The 18,724-nt window shown below is 43.5% G+C and overlaps 2 protein-coding genes across 3 annotated transcripts in view; one reads left to right on the plus strand and one right to left on the minus strand.

The window, feature by feature from the left end:
• OTUD3 (OTU deubiquitinase 3) overlaps nt 1-11,356 on the plus strand; it is a 24,552-nt gene extending 13,196 nt beyond the window's left edge. The window contains exons 8-9 of one of the 2 annotated variants that reach the window (XM_061601510.1): nt 461-545; nt 9,378-11,356. In XM_061601510.1, coding sequence (XP_061457494.1) covers nt 461-545; nt 9,378-9,556 — 264 coding nt within the window. In that variant the 3' untranslated portion in view covers nt 9,557-11,356. Of the gene's footprint in view, nt 1-460; nt 2,967-9,377 lie in introns of those variants that run through there. The other variant, XM_061601511.1, reaches the window with a different exon arrangement.
• LOC133372819 (group IIE secretory phospholipase A2-like) lies at nt 11,152-18,628 on the minus strand. Its single transcript, XM_061601899.1, has 4 exons — nt 18,589-18,628; nt 16,907-17,093; nt 14,185-14,291; nt 11,152-11,340 (listed from the first exon to the last, which is right to left on the minus strand). Exons 1-4 carry the CDS (start codon nt 18,626-18,628, stop codon nt 11,204-11,206), a joined length of 471 nt encoding a protein of 156 aa, XP_061457883.1. The 3' UTR covers nt 11,152-11,203.
• Nucleotides 18,629-18,724: the final 96 nt, after the last annotated feature.

Here is an 18,724-nt window from a genome sequence, read left to right on the forward strand (position 1 = left end):
TTGTCCAGACGCTTCAATGAGTCTTTTTTTAAAAAAGTCCCTCCTCCAAGCCCTTCTCTTTTTCCCATCTAAAACAGCCTCCCCCAACTTTGTGCCCTCAAGCACGCTGGGCTGGGGCTGATGGGAGTTGTAGTCCAAAATGTCTGGAGGGCACCAGGTTGAGGAAAGCTGATCTTAAAATGTCGGTCTTGCCAAAATCGGCTTCTTCCTTCCTACAGCTCCTACTCTGCTTCCCAATTGCAGCAGCTTCTGTGCTTCTTTTGTGTTATGTCATCACTCTCTCCTCACCCTCCACGATGTTGGTAAGGTCCCTTCCTGCCTTGATATCCCCTTTCTTAAGGCCTTGGGCCCTGCGTCAGTCAGTGGCTTTCGTTGCTCCTGCCTTCTTCTGACACCTGCATCCACAGACTCTGCTGCCTGGTTTTCCCTTCATCGCTTTGCTAATTCTCCCCTTTGGCAGGTATCCAGCAAGCAAAAGAAGGAGCAGCAGCGGCTCGAGAAGAAGCGGCGGCAGGAAGACAGGCACCGGCGAAAAGTCCTGACAGGCAAGAGCAACCTCTTGGACAATAATAAAAACGCGGCAGAGTCTGAGTCGCAGGTCACCCTGGTGAAGACCTTTGCGGCTCTCAGCATTTGATCTAATGGTCTTTCCCCTTTTCTGATACATGGGGAAAGATAAAACTATGGGTGCTGAACTTTGCACGCAAAACCACCCTCTTAAGAGCGAATTCCTCACTCCTGTCGGTCTTTGTAAGCAGAGGTATCTACTAGGCTCTTTTAAATTGATGGTTAAACAGATCTTTGGTCACGCACATAAACTCTGGCACAGGAGGGCTGAGCAGGTATGATGCTGGAGCCTGGACCACAGAGGCATTTGACACAAATCCCCCGTTGTGGATCCCATCACTGCAGATCTCATGGAACTTGCTTCCAAATCTTCAATAGCTGGCTCCCAGTTTGTCTTATTTTAAATGACAACCTGCAGCAGTGTTAAAAAACGTCTTTAATCAGAGATACCTCCTCCGAAAATCAATAGGAAAAAAACTGTTCCCAAGTCAGATCCCAAAGTGAGAAGTATCTGCCAAAGTTTCTACTGAGCCTGTCAGGCTGTTGCTTTTCTCTCTCCCCCATCCCCCGTTTCAATATTGTTAAATTCTACACAACGATCAACCTTGCATTTCAGCATATGGAAATAATGTTGGCTTGTGGGTGGAGGTGCAAAGTAGCAAATTCTATACAAACAGGAGAAGGTTAAGTGCACCATCGACCTATCCGTAACAGGGTTTGTAAGATACATTACTCGTTTGCAGCCCCATCAGAAAAGGGGAGGTCTGCTTCTCTCTAACTCTTGAATCTAACCTAGAAGATTAGATTGTTCTGAACCGTAAATGTAATGAGATGTGACCAAGGGGCTTTGTCACCTACTGTCAGTGATGCCTTCCTCAGGTAGGTACAATTGTGCTACAGCACCCAGTAGGCAGCTGTTCACTGTTATGGCCTTGTAGGGAAAGAACCAGATATTGGAAAGCGCCTGTCCTTGTGAGATTTTAATCCTGCCCCACTTACGTGGTGGAACATGCTCCTCCTATAGAGATGGAACAAGACAGGGATGGGAAAGTGAGTGTGTTAGGTATGAAGTGGCTGAGCAGAGCTTCCGAAGTTGGCTTCTAAAGTGTGGCTACTTCACTGAGGAGGGGGGTAAAATGGGCAACACCCCCCCCACATACACAAACACAGTGCAAGCTAGTAGTGTATGATACAAGCAAGGCCAACCAAAATTGTACTTTCATCTTCTGAATGTTACGGCCTTCGTCCAAAGACACTAGCAACTCAAAGTGCCTCTTTCTTCTCATGTTAGATTTTTAGACTCAAATAATTATGATGGTAAACGTCCAAGGCATGTTAGTTCCTTATTTTTGTTCCTTGAAAAAAAATTGTCTTCCTCCCTGGAGAGTGTTGTTACGTTAAAAAAGGCAAATTCCAGCAGTTATTGCAGGGGTGGGGAAGCTGTTCCCTGCCCCCCCCCAGCAAGCTGCTGTCAGATTCCAACTCCTACCATTCTGGACCATTTCCCATGCTGACTGGGGCTGAAGGGAGTCCAACAACAGCTGGAGGGCCACAGCTTTCCATCCCTACATTCGCTGATCACAGTGGATGGAAACTCAAGGAGCAATATTAGACTAGAGTGTGCATGTTTGCTTTTTTAAAAAATATATTTAGTGTGTAATCTAGAGTTGCCATAAAGAATGGATCTAGTGTATCTTCATTGATTGATTAGAAGGAGAATTCTGGGTGAATGCAATTTTTTCTCATCCTAGTTCTATAGCAGTGGGAAAATGTGACCTGACATTGGTTTGGGAGTAGGGTTTTGGTGCCTCTACATAAGAGCCAAAGGAGGGATTTATCCAACTTGTACTAGAAAATATGCCATTCAGCTGGAAGAAAGGGGGAGCAGAAGCTTAGGTCAGAGTCTGATTGGGCCTCTGGTAGGAGCATTCAGCATCAACCTCGCTGGTGTCCTCCAGATATTTTGTACTGCACCTCCCATTAGCATGCTGATGGGAGTTGTAGTCCAAACTATCTGGAATGCAGCAAGTTGGTGAAGGGTGCGCTAAAGCAAGTGGTGGCACTTGCCCTTGAAACAGAAACTCAGGCCAGAGCTGTAGATCATGGGTTCATCTGTGCCCTCAAGCCAGGTTGATAGGCCAGCTTTATGGGTTTTCTCCTTGCAGTTAGTTACACAGTGCCACCTATCTGGCCAGCTGTTCAGCAACCCCACCAACCTTTTCATTTGATAACATAAAGTATGGACAATCATCTTGGTTCCGATAAAGGGAGGTGTAGTAGTGGTTTAAGCCTGTTGGGGGTCATAAAGCTATTTGATGGAGTACTGGAGGGGCAGAAGTTCCATATGTTTGTGGTTATCAAAATAAACTTATCCTCGTTGAGGCTGTTGACCAGTTAAAGCACCAGCATCTCCCTTTTACTGGCCCATAACACTTACTTATAGTAGTCCACGTCAGTATCCTGAGAACAATCTCCTGTACTGGCATAGAATTTCACAAGCTGTAGCGTTCCCCATCATGCTTATTGTACACACTGTTGCCCCACCCAATGGCATGTGGCCCCTGGAAAGTTCCCCAACAGGCCAAAACAAAACCTAAGCAAAGTAAAAAGCAACAATAGAGGCAGTGAAGACACTGAAGGCAGGAATAAAAAACAATCTGTTTTAAGTTGCCTTCATGTGGTGCAGAAAAACTGAGTAGATAGCTGCTGAATGTCTCTGGGGAGGCTATTCATAAGGAGGCTTAACAGTTACAAGGCCCCAACGTTGTTTTGTATTTGGTTTTTTTAAAATTACGTTTATATCCCACTTTCACCCCAAGGTGGCGCACATGATTCCTCCCTTTTATCCTCACAACAACCCTGTGGGGTAAATTAAGCTGAGAAACTGAGTGGTCAAAGGTCACGTAATGAGCATCATAACTGAGTGGGGATTTGTTCCCTGGTCTCCCAGGTCCTGGTCCAACACTCCAACTGCTATACATCACTGTCTCCATGTGGTATAATGGGTTGCCACTGGTTGCCACTGGTCTTACTTTTGAAGATAGTTGAGTCTTTGACTCGAAACAATTCTCAAATTATATCTTGGAAGAATAGGGGGATTCATACAGGAGCAGCACCCTTCACATTTCCTAATGAAAGATATGGTAGCCACAACCAAGATGGACCAGTCCACTTGATGTGAGGGACAGTTTGCAATATATTTTGAGAATCATCAGAGGAGACATTCCAGTACTAACCTAAGTACAAGAAATTGCAAAACTAACAGAATATGTCCATTTGAAAATAAATGTAAATATATACTGCCTTCAAGTTGATTCCGACTTATGGCGACCCTACGAATAGGGTTTTTATGAGGCTGAGAGGCAGTGACTGGCCCAAGGTCACCCAGTGAGCTTCATGGCTATGTGGGGATTCGAACCCTGGTCTCCCAGGTCATAATCCAACACCTTAAAGACCGTAAATTATTTTGGTTAAATTTGGAATCCCAGTACTGACTTCATGAAGTCAAGCGACAATATCAACATTGCACTGAACTAATGAACTGATGTCACCCTGAACTAATGTGAGCTAATATCCCAGTGCAAACTTGTTTTGATGAACTCAGCTGTGCAGAGCAAATATTTTCTTGCCTGCTGTACTCTGTAGAAATACTGTTCACAGCCTACAGTGTTTGACCTGTGAAGTTCTCCTTTGGGCCATGAATAACCCTCAGCTCCCTTATTTAGTCTGTTTTGGTTAAATAAATATTTGGTATTGACATTTGTTCAACCTTTGAGGCAGGGCAGGATAGCAAATCACCCAAGAAATATTCTTTCGTCCATTTTGGGATCACAGATTGGACTCTGCTTGCTAACAGTAGCTGCTGTCTTCATTAATTTGGGGGTATAATCCAGCAAAGCTTCCCCCAAATGGATTCTTTATGGTTGTCATGAGTACTGATTGGCTAGTACCCCTGCCCTCACTGGTGACGTGTGACAAACACCTCCCCTCCATGCTGTAGTGGTAAAGCATCTGCTTTGCATGCAGAAGGTCCCAGATTCAAACCCTGACATCTCCCAAGTAGGGCTGGGAATGTCCCCCACCTGCAACCCTGGAAAGCCGCTACCAGTCAGTGTTGACAATACTGAGCTAGGTGGACCAAAGGCTCCTAACAACCTCAGTAAATTAAAACCTCTTGCAGGGTAAACAGCATTGGCAACTGGTGCCCACTAGACCTGGTAGGGCTGCCAGCATGTCATGGGGGTGTGGCCCAGTTCTGGTTTTCTCCCCATCTCCCTCCCTTGCAATACTGCACATTGTGAACACTTAAGCATTGCAGTTTTACAAAAAATCACCTAACTAAACTGCAAAGTGCCTTACTTTGGTTCAGAACAGGGCCCTGCTGTCACAGTTGCTACGCTTGTTCTCGTGGGTAAGCCCCACAGAACACAGTGAAGTTTACGTACTTCTGAATAAGATGAACAGAATTGTGTTAGTAACCAGCAGCGCTTGGTGTTAGAGTTTTCGTTGCCGCAGAGTGCAGAAATCTGTTAAGACTGGTAGTTGAAAGAATGAACTTAAGATTTATTACTACAAAGTGGTAAAGCCATGCATGCTGAAGCAGCCATGCGGCTTGCGTTCAAGGAGCCATTACTAACAGAGCAAGGAAAGAAGGGAGGAAAGGCCTACAAAACAACAAACACTTTTAGAGGAGGAATCAGCAGAGGGAAGAATAGATTGCCTTGCTTTCTGTCACCCCTCACTGGTTCAGGAAGCCACATGAAACATGGGCTGGTGCTTTACTCCCAACACTTGGAAAGTTCTTTTAGAAAAGGAACAAAATAGTTCAGTTCAAGTTCATTTAAATGTGCTTTTAGTTCACAATAATTTCTGCCTGCCACACAGTTGTTAAAGGCAATAAGACTGCTGATCTCCCCCAGTGCCAACCCTGATCCATGCAAAAAAGAGTAGAAAGAAAAGAAAACACATATTTGGGCAACTTAATAATAAAGTTTTAAATAAAAATATTTAAAGTGAGCATCTGTAATTATATAATATGGTTAGACCAGGGGTTCCCAAACTGCAATCCATGGACCACCAGCGGCCCACAAGCTTCATTCAGGTGTGTCTGTAATAAATATATTGATTTTTTAAACTGTATTTTTTTGCTTCTTTTATTTCTTAATATTTTACTGTATTAGTTTGAATTCCATGGAATAAAATATATAAGAAATAAAGAATGCAATTAAAATTCCTGCAGGAGTGATGGGCAGATTAAGTTGGTCCACCCCTGGAGACTAATGGAATCCATAGGATTCCTGAATGCCCTGGGAGAGTTCCCAGTAGATAGAGCACGTGACCCTGTTAAAGCCCTTGTCACGCTGTGGAACAGCAAGACGCGTCGGGCTCTTGACACGGTTGCCCCCGAGCGCCCTCTCTGGCTTTGTGGAACCCGGTTTGTACCTTGGTACACCAGTGATCTAAGGGCAATGAAACAGGCTGGACGATGGCTAGAGTGCAAATGGCAAAAGACGTGCATATTCCCTGGTATGCAGAGAAAACCTCCCTGACCTGGAGCAGTGTATTTAAGTATCATGGATAATAGTCATTGGTTAAATATCTCCAGAGTTTGTTTTTAAAGAAATAAACCAGTCCTGAACACTAAACTCCAGTAGCTCAGAGAAGAATATATGGCGGGGGCGGGACAAGAAGCCAAAATGCTAGAAAAAAGAGTCTTTCACACCATATGCTCAGTTCTAAATACTGTAGCAGGACTTTCCATAAGTTCCTCCGCTTTCCCAATGACATTCACACAAAGTGTCTTTGTAAGTTTCTTGGCTTTTATAAATCAGGGATTTGCTCCTTCTGATCAACCACATCCACACAGGTCAAGATGCTGTTCCACCTCCCCACTCAAAGTGAAATTGGACCTGGAAGTGTGATACACATGCTCTGCCAATACACATGCTCTGCTAATTGGATTACTAATGCCAGGATGTCTGCTAGCTGCTCTCTTTTCTCCACTCCCCCCCCCCCGCCAAAAATCATGAAAGAGACAGTCGTGGGCTCAGAAAAAATAAACATCTGGACCTCTTCAAAGTACTGCTAAGCTTTTCGTTTTAATTAAAATAATTAGAATAAGTTCTTGGTCTTATCCGTAATGGGAGTTAATTATCTTGCAATAAGCCCTATCATATTTTCAGATACTTTAAATAAATAAATATAAATAAAAAGGTCCAGCCCAGTTCATTCTTGAGCAGTATGCCACCAAGAATCTCCTCCCCACTGTGACAATAAATAGGGCCTAGTCTGGCCTATGAAGAACCCAGATTCTGTCCCCCCCATGCCAGCCAAACATGCTTTTTGGGGTAGTTTGCACCACCCTTCTCACTGAAATACACCTGTGTATATATTTATGGCAGTGATGAACCCAGAAGTTGAATAATGAATTTACAGAGATGTATTGTGGATTTCAAAAACTGGTAGGCTGGCTAGCAGGGCCGGCACCAGAGGATGGCCAGGTTGGGCCCTGGCTGAGGGCCCCTGAAGGGCCCCTCCTTAGGGTGAGTGGGTAGTGCTTCCTTCTGCAGCCATGTCGGCTCCCGACCCTGCCATGGATCGCAGAGAGGGAGCTCTCAGACACCCCCCCTACTGCCATGCAGGCCCCACCTACCTCTCCCGACAAATGTTGGTTGCACTGTGGGCACAAGCCTGCCATCAACCAAGATGGCGGCTGAGGTTTCCTTAAGGTGCTGATTCCTCTTCCGCCATGATGGCAGGGATGAGTGCGCATCCATCAACCAAGATGGTGGTGGAGGCATCAGCCTCTTAAGGAAACCTTGGCCGCCATCTTGGTTGATGGCAGGCTTGCACCTGCAGCACAGCCAACATTTATGTCAAGGGAGAGGTAGGTGGGGACTGCGCGGCAGTAGGGAGGGTGTCTGGGAGCTCCCTTGCTGCGATTCGTGTCAGGGTCAGGTCAGGAGCCAATGCTGCTGTGGATCAAGGAAGGTAGGTAGGTGGGGTGTGCATGTGGGTGCCAGGGTCCGGGGCAGGCTGATGCCAGCCTTACCATAGAAAAGGAAAAAAAAGAAAAAGACTGCACTTGCTGCCACCTTAACTTGGCGCTTGCAAGAGGATAAAAGTAAGTTGGTCTCAGACAAAAGCAACAAGCAGCTTGCAAATGCATGTATCTGATTGGCTCAGATTGAAATGCATCCATTTGTGTCGTTGGGGAGGCTCCTCATAGTCCTGCACTAATGCTATGGAACTTTCAGTGCATTTCTGAGGGACTCCTGATTGGCTAGAGTTTATTCCAAAGGGGAAAAAATCAAAATAGAGGTTCAGAGGGGTCCCATGCCCTTCTTAAGCCACTCCTGCTGGAATTTATTATTTAAAAACATATTTTCTACCTCTGGATACAGGAGTGGGCTATAGGAATGGTTTTGACTGGCTATGCTGTCCAAAGATGATTGGCCAGCACAGCATATGGATGGAAATAAGTCCAGATTGTCTGCAAATGAGAGGGAATGTACTAAAAATTAATGTAAGAAACAGAGATGTGACTGAGGGGGCTGGGGGTTTAGGGTGGGCAGTGTCCCATTTGCAATTAGTGGGGGGCCTCCACTGGTAAACACTGGTAGTAGTAATGGGGGACTTCAGTTACTCTGATATCTGTTGGGAGACACATTCTGCCCAGCACAGCCCTCTCCTACAGAAAGTGGAAGGAGGAACTAGAGGATCAGCTATGCTTGACTTGATAGAGATGACTTGGTGGATGAAGTGGCAGTTACAGGAACTTTGGGGGAAAGTGACCATATTATACGAGTTCTTGATTTTAAAGGAAGCAAAAGCTGAGAGTAGCCATACGTGTACTCTGGACTTCAGGAAAGCCAATTTTAATAACCTCAGAACAATGATACATAAGGTCCCATGGCTAATGACCCTAATGAGAAAAAGAGTCCAAGGTGGATGGGAGTTTCTAAAAAAGGAAATTGTAAAGGCACAATGGCAAATAATCCCAACAAGGGAAAAAGTGGGAAGCCAATGTGGCTTCACAAAAAGCTTAGAGATGACCTGAAACCCAAAAAGGACACATACAGGAAGTGGAAAGAAGGCCAGACAGGTAGTGCAGAATTGCAGAGATGGTGTCAGGAAGGCTAAAGCTGAGAATGAGCCCAGGTCAGTTTCATTTATCGTAAGCATGATTGTACAGGAGAAAATCCCGTGGAATTCAAAAAGCATGCAAACAATCAAATCTGTCCTCCTCTGCCCTCCTCCTCCCCTCTACTCATGTTACCTAATTCTTGCAAGCTACACAGAAGTGGATTTGACCGCGAAAGATGAAATCAAATTGTGTTTGCATTTTTACAGATTTGTAGGGCAGTACACTATCTCAGCGAGGTCAGGTCTCCTGCTCCCCTGGTGGTGCATTCGCTATAGCTGCCCAATTTCCTTGCTTTTTAAAGTTTGGTAGAAATATCTGTTGGCTATAGGTACGTTCTTAAACTGCAATGTTTTTTTTGCCTATTAGTGAATATAATTTAACAGTGCAACCCTATATATTTAATTAAGCCCACTGAGTTCAATGGGACTGACTCCCAGGTAAGTGAGTATAGGATTTCAGGCCTAAAAGTGATTCTGAGCCATTTGGAAGCTGGCCGAAATGGCAAAACTATATCTGTGCGAGAGACAGTAAATAAGGTTGCCAATTACATATCATCAAAAAAAGAAAATGGAATATGCTTATATGCATAATATTTGTATATGCTAATTTGTCCCTATAGGTGCAAGTTCAGAAATAATGCCCTGTAATTTAAATCACTGAACAGGTGTCCTGCAAGATTGTTGTTCAGACGCTATTGATGGACCACTTAAAGGCCCCGCCTGCTCTCCCTTCTTTGCGTTCTTTGTCTCTGAAGCGGATTTTGACAGGACAGCCTGCAAGCTGAGGACTACTTCAAACAGAGTACTATCCTTTGTAAAGTATGACACATGGTCACCCTACTGACAGATTATTGCGGGAACGATTGCCATTCCCTTATTGACTTTATGAAATCAGTGTTGACAATGTCAGCATTAAATTGGACAAACATTGTGTTAGTGTTGAAACCCATGAACCTAATTGGGTCCCTTCCACTATGTTACTGTATGTTTTATTTGTTAATTTATTGGAACATAGGAAACTGCCTCATTCTGCGTCAGACCATTGGTTCATCTAGTTCACTACTGTATACACTAACTGGCAGCCAGTGGCTCTCCTTTTCTGACTGGCAGTAAAAGACAACCCAATCTTCAACAATTTAAACCCAGATGAGCACACAAATCATGTTGGTGGTTCATGTCTAAGGCCTGGACTATAACATGCAGCAGAATGAAATGGGAGGGTGGTCTGCACCACTTCAGATCACAGGTGTGAGCTTCTCATTTTTTAATTCTCCTTTGAGAAAAACAGCTGCCTGTCAGTAGAAAGCTTGTCTCTCATGCATACAAATTCTAGCCTATCTCAGTCTTTGTTGTGCTGATTCTCTTTTCTATTTGCATTAATTTTTAACTGCAAGGAATCATTCGAAAATGTTTTCTCCCACTTGCAATTTAAAGTAGCAGTGCATTCTCCTAACCTCATAGACAAGAGCTAACATTTCACTAAAGTTTTATTCATCCCAAAAACACTCTGTCCCAGTTTGGGAGAGAACAGAGGAGACCATGATTCCATTGTATTTATTTATTTATTTGGGCAACTTCTAAATCACCCTTCATCCAATATAGATACTGGGACAGTTTACAAACATTTATAAAAACAAACAATTTATCATTAAATCATTTGACAGTTGTGAAAACCACATTTTTGCAGTGGCGTTTGGGGTTGGAGCCAGATTAGGTAACAAGGCAGTTCCAAGTCTGGAGGGTGGGAGAGGCTGTAATTTAAATTTCCTGTAGTACCCTAGTGTGACACTACATCAAGGCCATTGTGGTAGATTAAAATAGCCGGCACTTTGCAGACAGGGCCGCCGCCAGGCATGACTGGGCCCTTGGGTCCGCAGCACCCCCTATACAGGCTGCACAGAGCTAATAAGCCAGCCCATGTGGCGCACCAACTCGTGTCATGCGAATGACTTGAGAACATAGTTCACATGCCTGCAATCAACCAAGATGGCCCCTTAGGGAAGTCCCCACCACCATCTTGGATGATGGCAGGCACGTGCACATAGCATTCGTTCTGATGAGAGAGGCAGGTGGGGCATGCATGCAGGCTTATCAAAGCCTGCGCTGTCTGTATTGGGGGGGCGGCTGGGGGCTTCCTCTCCACGATCCACAGCAGGGTCGGGTTGTAGAACCCGATGCTGGTACAGATCATGGAACGGGAGTACCACCCTCCCACCCTAAGGAGGGGCCTTTAGGGCCGCAATCTTGTGCCAGCCCTCCTCCCAGACCTAGTTGTCTGGTGCAGGATGTCCAGGGAAAGCAGGATTGGTGCTCCCTGCCAGGTTGCTCAGGCCTCTCAGGGACTCCAGGTGATGATGTCAGCCCTGCGAGGTTGAATTCCAAGAACTGATGAGCTGAAATAAAAATTAAGCAAGAGGAGTAAAGCAGAGTGATAGGAAATTTGTAACAGCACCCCCTTCAGGGAGGTTGAAGCAAGGCAGTTTCTGAGGTCCTAGCAAGGAGGAGTGGTCCCCCTGCATAGAAAGTTTGGGTAATAGATGTTTTTGATATTATAGGTGGCTTTATGGAAACAGAGGCCGGCGGCTTTATCACATTCACAGATCATCTTTTGGCACATAGTTTCTCCATCTGGAAAAGAAAAGAGCAAAGAGTTTGGATAGACCTATACATTATGCAACCAGAGTGTTGACTGTTCCAGTCGTTGCACAGGTAGATGCTATAAAATGTGTGAATGAGAATATGTGTGTGTGTGTAAACAGTATGGGCACGCACCATGGTTCTCCTTGGGGTATATGTCAGCTGCTTCCACACTCACAGGCACACAACTTTGTGGTTTTACCCATTTGTAAAAGCACAACAAATGTATATTTAAAAAGTAAAAATGTCATCACACTGCAGTTCTCTTGGCCACAGACAGCTTTGTGATCTACAGTGTGACAAGAGGTGCTGGGTGGGTGGCCAGGTGAGCTGTGGAAGGACAGCTAGGATGGGCTGCAGCAACCCCCAGCTCTGCTAGCTGCTCTGCCTGCCAGTCTTGGGATTCCTGCCTCTGGGATCCAGATCCCCAGGCCAGCTGGGGCAGTTACTGGCCACGTTTCTCCTCCCTGGTCACCTTGGGGGTTACATTGCTTCTGCCTGGCCGATTAGGATGAAGAATCGGTCTGGCAAGAGGATCAGCTTGGGAAGGAAGAAGGTGGCCATAAGCAGGGGTCCGCCAGCTTGCTAATCCTCCCTACATCTCTCCATCCTCCTCCTAGACAAGCGGCATAATCACAGTTCAAGACGGAGAACGATGCAAGGAAGGTGTGGAGTAGTGGGTAGTCACCTGGGGAGAGTCCCAAGGGCTAGAAAGAGTGACCTGGAAGTCTGCATTTGGACCCCAGGCCTGACATTTCCCACCCTTGCCTCCGAGGGAAAAAGCTGTACTAAATAGCTACATCTGAGCATAGAGGGAGCACCTTTCCCTCACCGTTGAGCTGGTTCCCACAGACTTCAGAGGTGACCTGTTTTGAGACAGGGATGAAGCTATCTAAGCTAGTGAACCGAAGTGATGGGTGGGCTAGTGATTTATTTTGCTAGCCAAAAGGTGCTTTGTTGGCCATTTGTTGTTTGACGTGTACTTATTTTGAGTCCTGTGCTTAGGGAAAAAAAAGGATGCTGCAAATGGCATAAATCATGCAAATCAAGCCAGTTTGTGTGTATTGGCTTATTTTACACAATTCGTTCTGCTTCCCTTTGATCCCTGGGAAATCCTGTGGAGTTCCTTGGCTTCTACGGCACTGGCCATGCTCTCTCAAGCTCATCTACACAACCGTGAAGGCTAGAAATTTGCATTTAAATAGTGAAAAACAATGGAAAGCAACCAGTTGAATACTGTGCCTCACTTCTCAATATATATATATTTAAAAATCTAAGTATTTAGATTTGTTTTTAATATTAAGCCCAACATTTTATTTACAATTAAATGTCACAATATTTCAATTATTTTGAAAATTAAAGTAAAATAATTAGGGGGACCAGGTTTGAATACGGCTGTGGGGTTTTTATGTTGGCTAAAAGGGGGCATGGGTTAAAAAAGGTTGAGAGAGACTGTCTAGATGCTGTGACTAGGTATGGTCAAATTCCAATCTTATGTTCTCTGCATAAGTTTGTAATTTTTTAAAAAATAAAACTCATGAAAATTCATCAGCATTTTAGTGTGAAATTCTCCTAATACATAATTTTGCCTAATACGTCATTTTAGCAGGTGAGGCCTTGGTGGTGTCGCCACTGAGCACTGCCCAGTTGGTGCTATCTTGTGACAGGGTCTTTTTATTGGTGGCTCCCCATTTGTGGAATGTCCTCCCCAGTGAGGTGTGTCTCCATCACTGTTTATTCTCAGGAGGAATGTGAAAATATTCTTATTTACCCAGGCATTTAATGGCTGAAGGGGACTGTTGCTGGCAACTCAAAGATCATTGATGAAATAACATTTTTAACTTTAATTGTAATTGTGTTTTGAAATGCTTTGAAATATTCTTAGTATGCTTTTTCTTGTTAAATTGTTTTGTTTACGTCTTCCGCCTTGGGCTCCTTCGAAAGGAAGGGTGGGACATAAATTCAATAAATAAATAAATAACACTCAGGTTTTTGCAAAGCAGTTTTGTATATTATTTTCAGTAACATGCATTTTTGCACAGCCTGGAGAACCGCATTGCAAATCTTGGAGAATGTCAAAAGATTCCTACGTTTCAGTTTGCATATTGTTCAGGAAAGTGCAAATTAGATAGATTTGCTTTTAAATGAGAACTGAATTGAATTTCTCCTCCAATCCTAGCTGTGAATCTATGTATTATGTGTCCATTCATCCATATATTATACTTGCTAATTTCCATCAACATCAATATGTTTTTAAAGATGTTTGTTTATATTTTAAAGTCTGTTTTTATGATGTTTTAGAGTGTTGTTGTTTGCCACCCTGGAATGGTGGAATATATATCTAAACCCTAAACCCTAAACGGTTTCGGCCCAGTTTATCTGAAGGACCACCTCCAGTATCATCAATTAAGCCGCCTTACAAGATCAGCCACACAGGACCTCCTCTCGGTCCCACCAGTCAAAACAGCTAGGCTGGTGCGGACCAGGGAGAGGGTGTTCTCGGTGGTGGCCCCCACTCTCTGGAACTCTCTCCCTTATGATCTTCGACATGCCTCCTCCCTGATGGGTTTCCGCTGAGCTTTAAAGACCTGGCTCTTCAGGCAGGCCTATAATTTCGGGATGGATTAGCTTTTTGCCATACTAATCAGATGTTGTGATATCAGTTGTACTGTATATTGTAAATTGTATTTTATATATTTATATTGTATATTGTATTTTAATTGTTGTTGTAAATTGCCTAGAGTGTCCGTAAAGTTGGACAGATAGGCGACTAACAAATAAAAATTATTATTATTATCTATATCTGCAGCCACCCCACTCCATGATTACACATACCGCAAACTACACTGCCCTTCTTGAAAGAGTAGGAGTATATCTCCATTTTGGGGTTGCAGCCAAGCAATGTCATCTTTTCATAGCAACAATCGTGGGTATGGCAGCACCTGGGAACAGCATAGATCAAGTAGATTATTTCAGACAGGAAGAGACAAAGAAAACAAAGGACTATCAAGACCGTGGTGTTAGATGCGTATGTATTTCTTCATTGCTTTTTGCAAAATGTCTCAAAGCAACATACAAATGTTAAAATACAGAACAATTTATCAAACGTTTCAAATCAGTAACACAATCCATCAACAACAATAAAAAGGAGAAATTCTGCTCCGCTAACAGGTGAGCACCAAATCAGGCCAGAATCATCCCACATTATGATTAAATTAAGATCCAAAAGCCTTGGTAATTGGATTGTTTTTGCCTGGTGCCTAAAGGCCAACACTATTGGTGCGAGGTGAGTTTCTCTGGGGAGCGTTCTATACATTTATCAAGAATAAATCCTGCTAATCTTATCTCATTTTTTGATTGGGTAACCTCCCTGGTAGACTGTGGGCATGCTGTGGACATAATTGCTCTGTTATTTAATATACTGCCTGCAGGCTTGTAGGCAGAATTCCCTTTAACAAATCTGTGTTTGGGGTGCTTCTTTCTAGAAGGCGGACATCCTCCCTCAGCTTGGTTCTCCACAGCTTGGAGGGCTTGGCTGTGCATTATCTTTTCACCATGCAACCATTCTATCTCCTTTCTTCAACTGAATCCTCTATTCATCATCTTCGTTTTCTTGCTAGATGTATTAGTTACTGTTCAAGATTACATATGAATAAAACAGAAGATTTAAGTTACACAAAGTATGGATTGGACATGCTTGGATAGGCACACGGCTTAACGTGTATTGAGACCAGAACAATAATATATCTCGATTTTAGCAAAGCGCCCCATGATATTCAGATTAGCAAGCTAGTTAAATGTGGGCTGGACGGAACAACTATCAGATGGATCCACAGTTGGCTACAGAATTGTACTCAGAGTGCTTATCAATGGTTCCTTCTCAAACTGGTGGTAGGCAACGAGCGGGTTACTGCAGGGCTCGGTCCTGGGCCCAGTGCTCTTCAACATTTTTTTTAGTGACTTGGATGAGGAGGTGCAGGGAATGCTTATCAAATTTGGAGGAATAGCTAATACCTTGGAAGACAGAAACAAATTTCAAAGGGATCTTGATAGGCTAGAGTATTGTGCTGAAAACAACAGGCTCAAAGGAGGGCAATGAGGCAGACTGGAAAAAAAGCCCTGTGAGGAGAGACTGAAAGAACTGGGCATGTTTAGCCTGGAGAAGACAAGACCGAGGAGGTATATGATGGCACCCTTCAAGTACTTGAATGGTTGTCATACAAAGGAAGGCCAGGATCTCTTCTCGATCATCACAGAGTGCAAGACACGGAATAATGGGTTCAAGTTGCAGGAAGCCAGATTTCCACTGAACATCAGGAAAAACTTCCTAACTGTTCGAGCAGTATGATAATGTAACTAATGACCGAGGGAGGTGGTGGGCTCTCTGACACTGGAGGCCTTCAAGAGGCAGCTGGAGAGCCACCTGTTGGGGATGCTTTAATCTGGATTCCTGCATTGAGCAGGGGGGGTGGACTTGATGGCCTTATTCCAACTCTACTACTCTATGATTCTATTATTTAGGTGTAGAATCTAGTAGGATTTTTCTATATGTGTGTAAGAGAAAGAGTTTTGTCTTGATAGTTGTAAAAATGAAGAGGCACAGGAGAATGAAGCATAATCCCAGCATTTACAAAAGTACAGAGAGAACACAACAATGAAAAAATAAAGTTTATAGGGTTGTATCCAACTAAGTTTTACACAGAGAAGACCCTAAGTTAGTTATATCCATTGATTTCAATGGGTCTGCTCTGAGTATGACTAATGTTAGATACAAAATATTCTTTTCCACTCGCTTAACATGGTTTGTGAACTGTAATTGTTGGGACCTGGATGGCATACTTATGAAGCTGCCTTAATTATTGGTCCATCTAGTTCATGGTTCTGAATAAAGTGTTGATTTAATTTTTTAAAAAAACAACAACAACTCAGAACTGTCAAAACTGATTGAGAGCAGTTGCTCTTTAGGGTTTTGGGCAGGAACATTCCCGGCCCTGTGCTATGTTCCTGTGTAACCCTTTCTCCACCCCAGAAGTATGCTTTTAGATTGGAGACCAATGAGGTGAGGTCAGTGGGAGTTCTCAAACAGGTACAGGTGAATCTGTCAATTTAGGTTTCTCTCAGTTTCTCTGTTTTCCAATCTTAAATTCACTTTTCCACATCAGGTTGTGATTTAAAAAATGCAGTGTCCTCATCAGCATTTTAGTGCTCCTAATCTACATATTTTGGTATGCAATTTTGCCTAACTTGCACATTTTTGCAAAGCAATCTCCCTTATTGTAATGCATTTTTGTGTGTCGTTTTCAGTAATACATGCATTTTATGCAAGGTTGGTACTTGCACACATTCCTTGGCTGGAAAACTGCATTGCAAAATTGGGAGGAGTGCAAATTTCAAAGGGCGGCTGGATTTTGGTTTATGTGTTGTTTTGGAAAGAGAAAATTAGGCAGGATTCCCTATAAATGCAAACCGAATCTTGTTTCCTCCCCATCCATAGTCCTTGTTGAGGGGGAAAGGTTCTGTTCTGGGGTTTCTCACTTCCTCCTTAAATCCCACTCACCAGTCAGTTTCATCCAGAGGCTGTTTGGACCCTCCGATTCCACAGTAGCATCCGTACCCGTTGTAAAAGAGAGATGGCAGCTTCCCAGTTAGCTGTCGAATAATATCTGCAAACTGGACGAGGTTGCTGCTTGCTAATGGGAGAACTGAAAGCAAGAAGGCTGTTTCAGTCCCGCTGTGTTGTGTTGCTGTTGTGTTTGCATGGGTCGAAAGTGTGTGTGTGTCAAAATTTCTCCCTCAGGGCCCGCTTGAAACAGCTGAAAATCATGGTGCATCATCACCCACAAAATGCCATTGCAGGGGCGTGCAGGGTGATGGTGTTTGGGCTAATCAGCTGGCAGTGGCCAACAACATTTTCTGTTAACTTCTAAATCCTCTTTTAAATGGCTTTCCCCCCTTAAGATAGGGAGTTCCATAGTTCAGCTTTCCTCTTGCCTTCACTTGTCACTTGCCTTCCCCATTTTAGGCAGAATTTGCTGATCCAAGGGCTCTAATTTTAGTATCCTTTTTATTTTTTATTCTTCACCTGACCCTCTTGTCTCAGACTTCTGTCATTTCTTCTCCTCCCCACCCCCCTTTACTTGCATTTTTGCATCTCCAAATGCCCATATCTTTCATCTTTCCTCCCTGGCTCCTTTTTACATTAAGCTCTTCCTCTTATAATGGGGGTGGGGTGAGGAGGCACTGGTCAGGCTGTGGTACTGAGGCCCTCCTGAAAGTACATTTGGGCCCACTGGTGGTCTATACTCAAATCCTTACCACTTTGCACAAGTGTTGCACTTATGAGCCTGGGTACTTGGGAATTACTGGATCATTACATACAAAACACAGTTTCTGCAGATGATCTAAGTGATCATACAGGTCTCTACAGGGGCAGGTGTGTATGTCTTCCATTTATCATGCTACAATAAAGGTGTCAAATGCAAAGAGTTGCAAACAGGCTAAAGTCCATGCACTTGTTAAAAACTATTGTATAGTTAACTTACAGTACAACATATATATATGTCTACTCAGATACAGGGGTGTAGTCATACAGGGTCTTGGGGTAGCAGGTCTAACAGATCATTACAACATCCAGATACACTGCCCCCTGTTCGGCAATAGATTTATTAGACCCCCTTAAGAAGGGTACTCAAAAGGGTCTCTAAGGCTTAACCGGGAAACTGCCATACAAGGAGATAAATAGTATGTTCTCTAACTCTGTTAAAAATTAAATCTACAGAAGAATAACACATGAGAGTCTGTTTCAACCACTAAATGGTTGCAAGGAGGGCACCTATCCTTAAAGGGAACATTGGCAAATTGGCCATCTAGGATCTTCAAGGACAAAATGTTAAAACAGGCCAACAAAACTGCTCTTGAGTGATTTAGTTTATTTATATACTGCCCTTCCACAGAAAACTGGGCCCAAAGTGTCTTACCACAAACATCCACTTATTATCAAAATACAAAACACTGGGGGGTTGAAATTAAAATACAACAAAAAATCAACAATTTAACAAACAGAATAAATTCAGTCTTACAAAGAAAAGAATTCCACTTAAATGCACTTAAAGAATTACACGTAAAAGCACCGTAGATATTTAAGTTTAAATTATTTCCTTTAGATTACTGTCTTGTTAGAACATTTAGATGTGGTGTACATTACAAACACAACACATACTGTCTTGAACATGTACTTACCACAGAGGAGAAGCAAAGGGACCCGAAATGCACCCTTCATAGTTGCACAGCTACCCAAACAAGTAGAAAACAAGTATTCTCTATAATAGGACAGAAGAGTTCAGGAAGTTGTGAGCCAGATTGTGATTCTGGTGTA

This window comes from Rhineura floridana, chromosome 18, assembly GCF_030035675.1.
Source record: "Rhineura floridana isolate rRhiFlo1 chromosome 18, rRhiFlo1.hap2, whole genome shotgun sequence".
Lineage (NCBI taxonomy): Eukaryota > Metazoa > Chordata > Lepidosauria > Squamata > Rhineuridae > Rhineura > Rhineura floridana.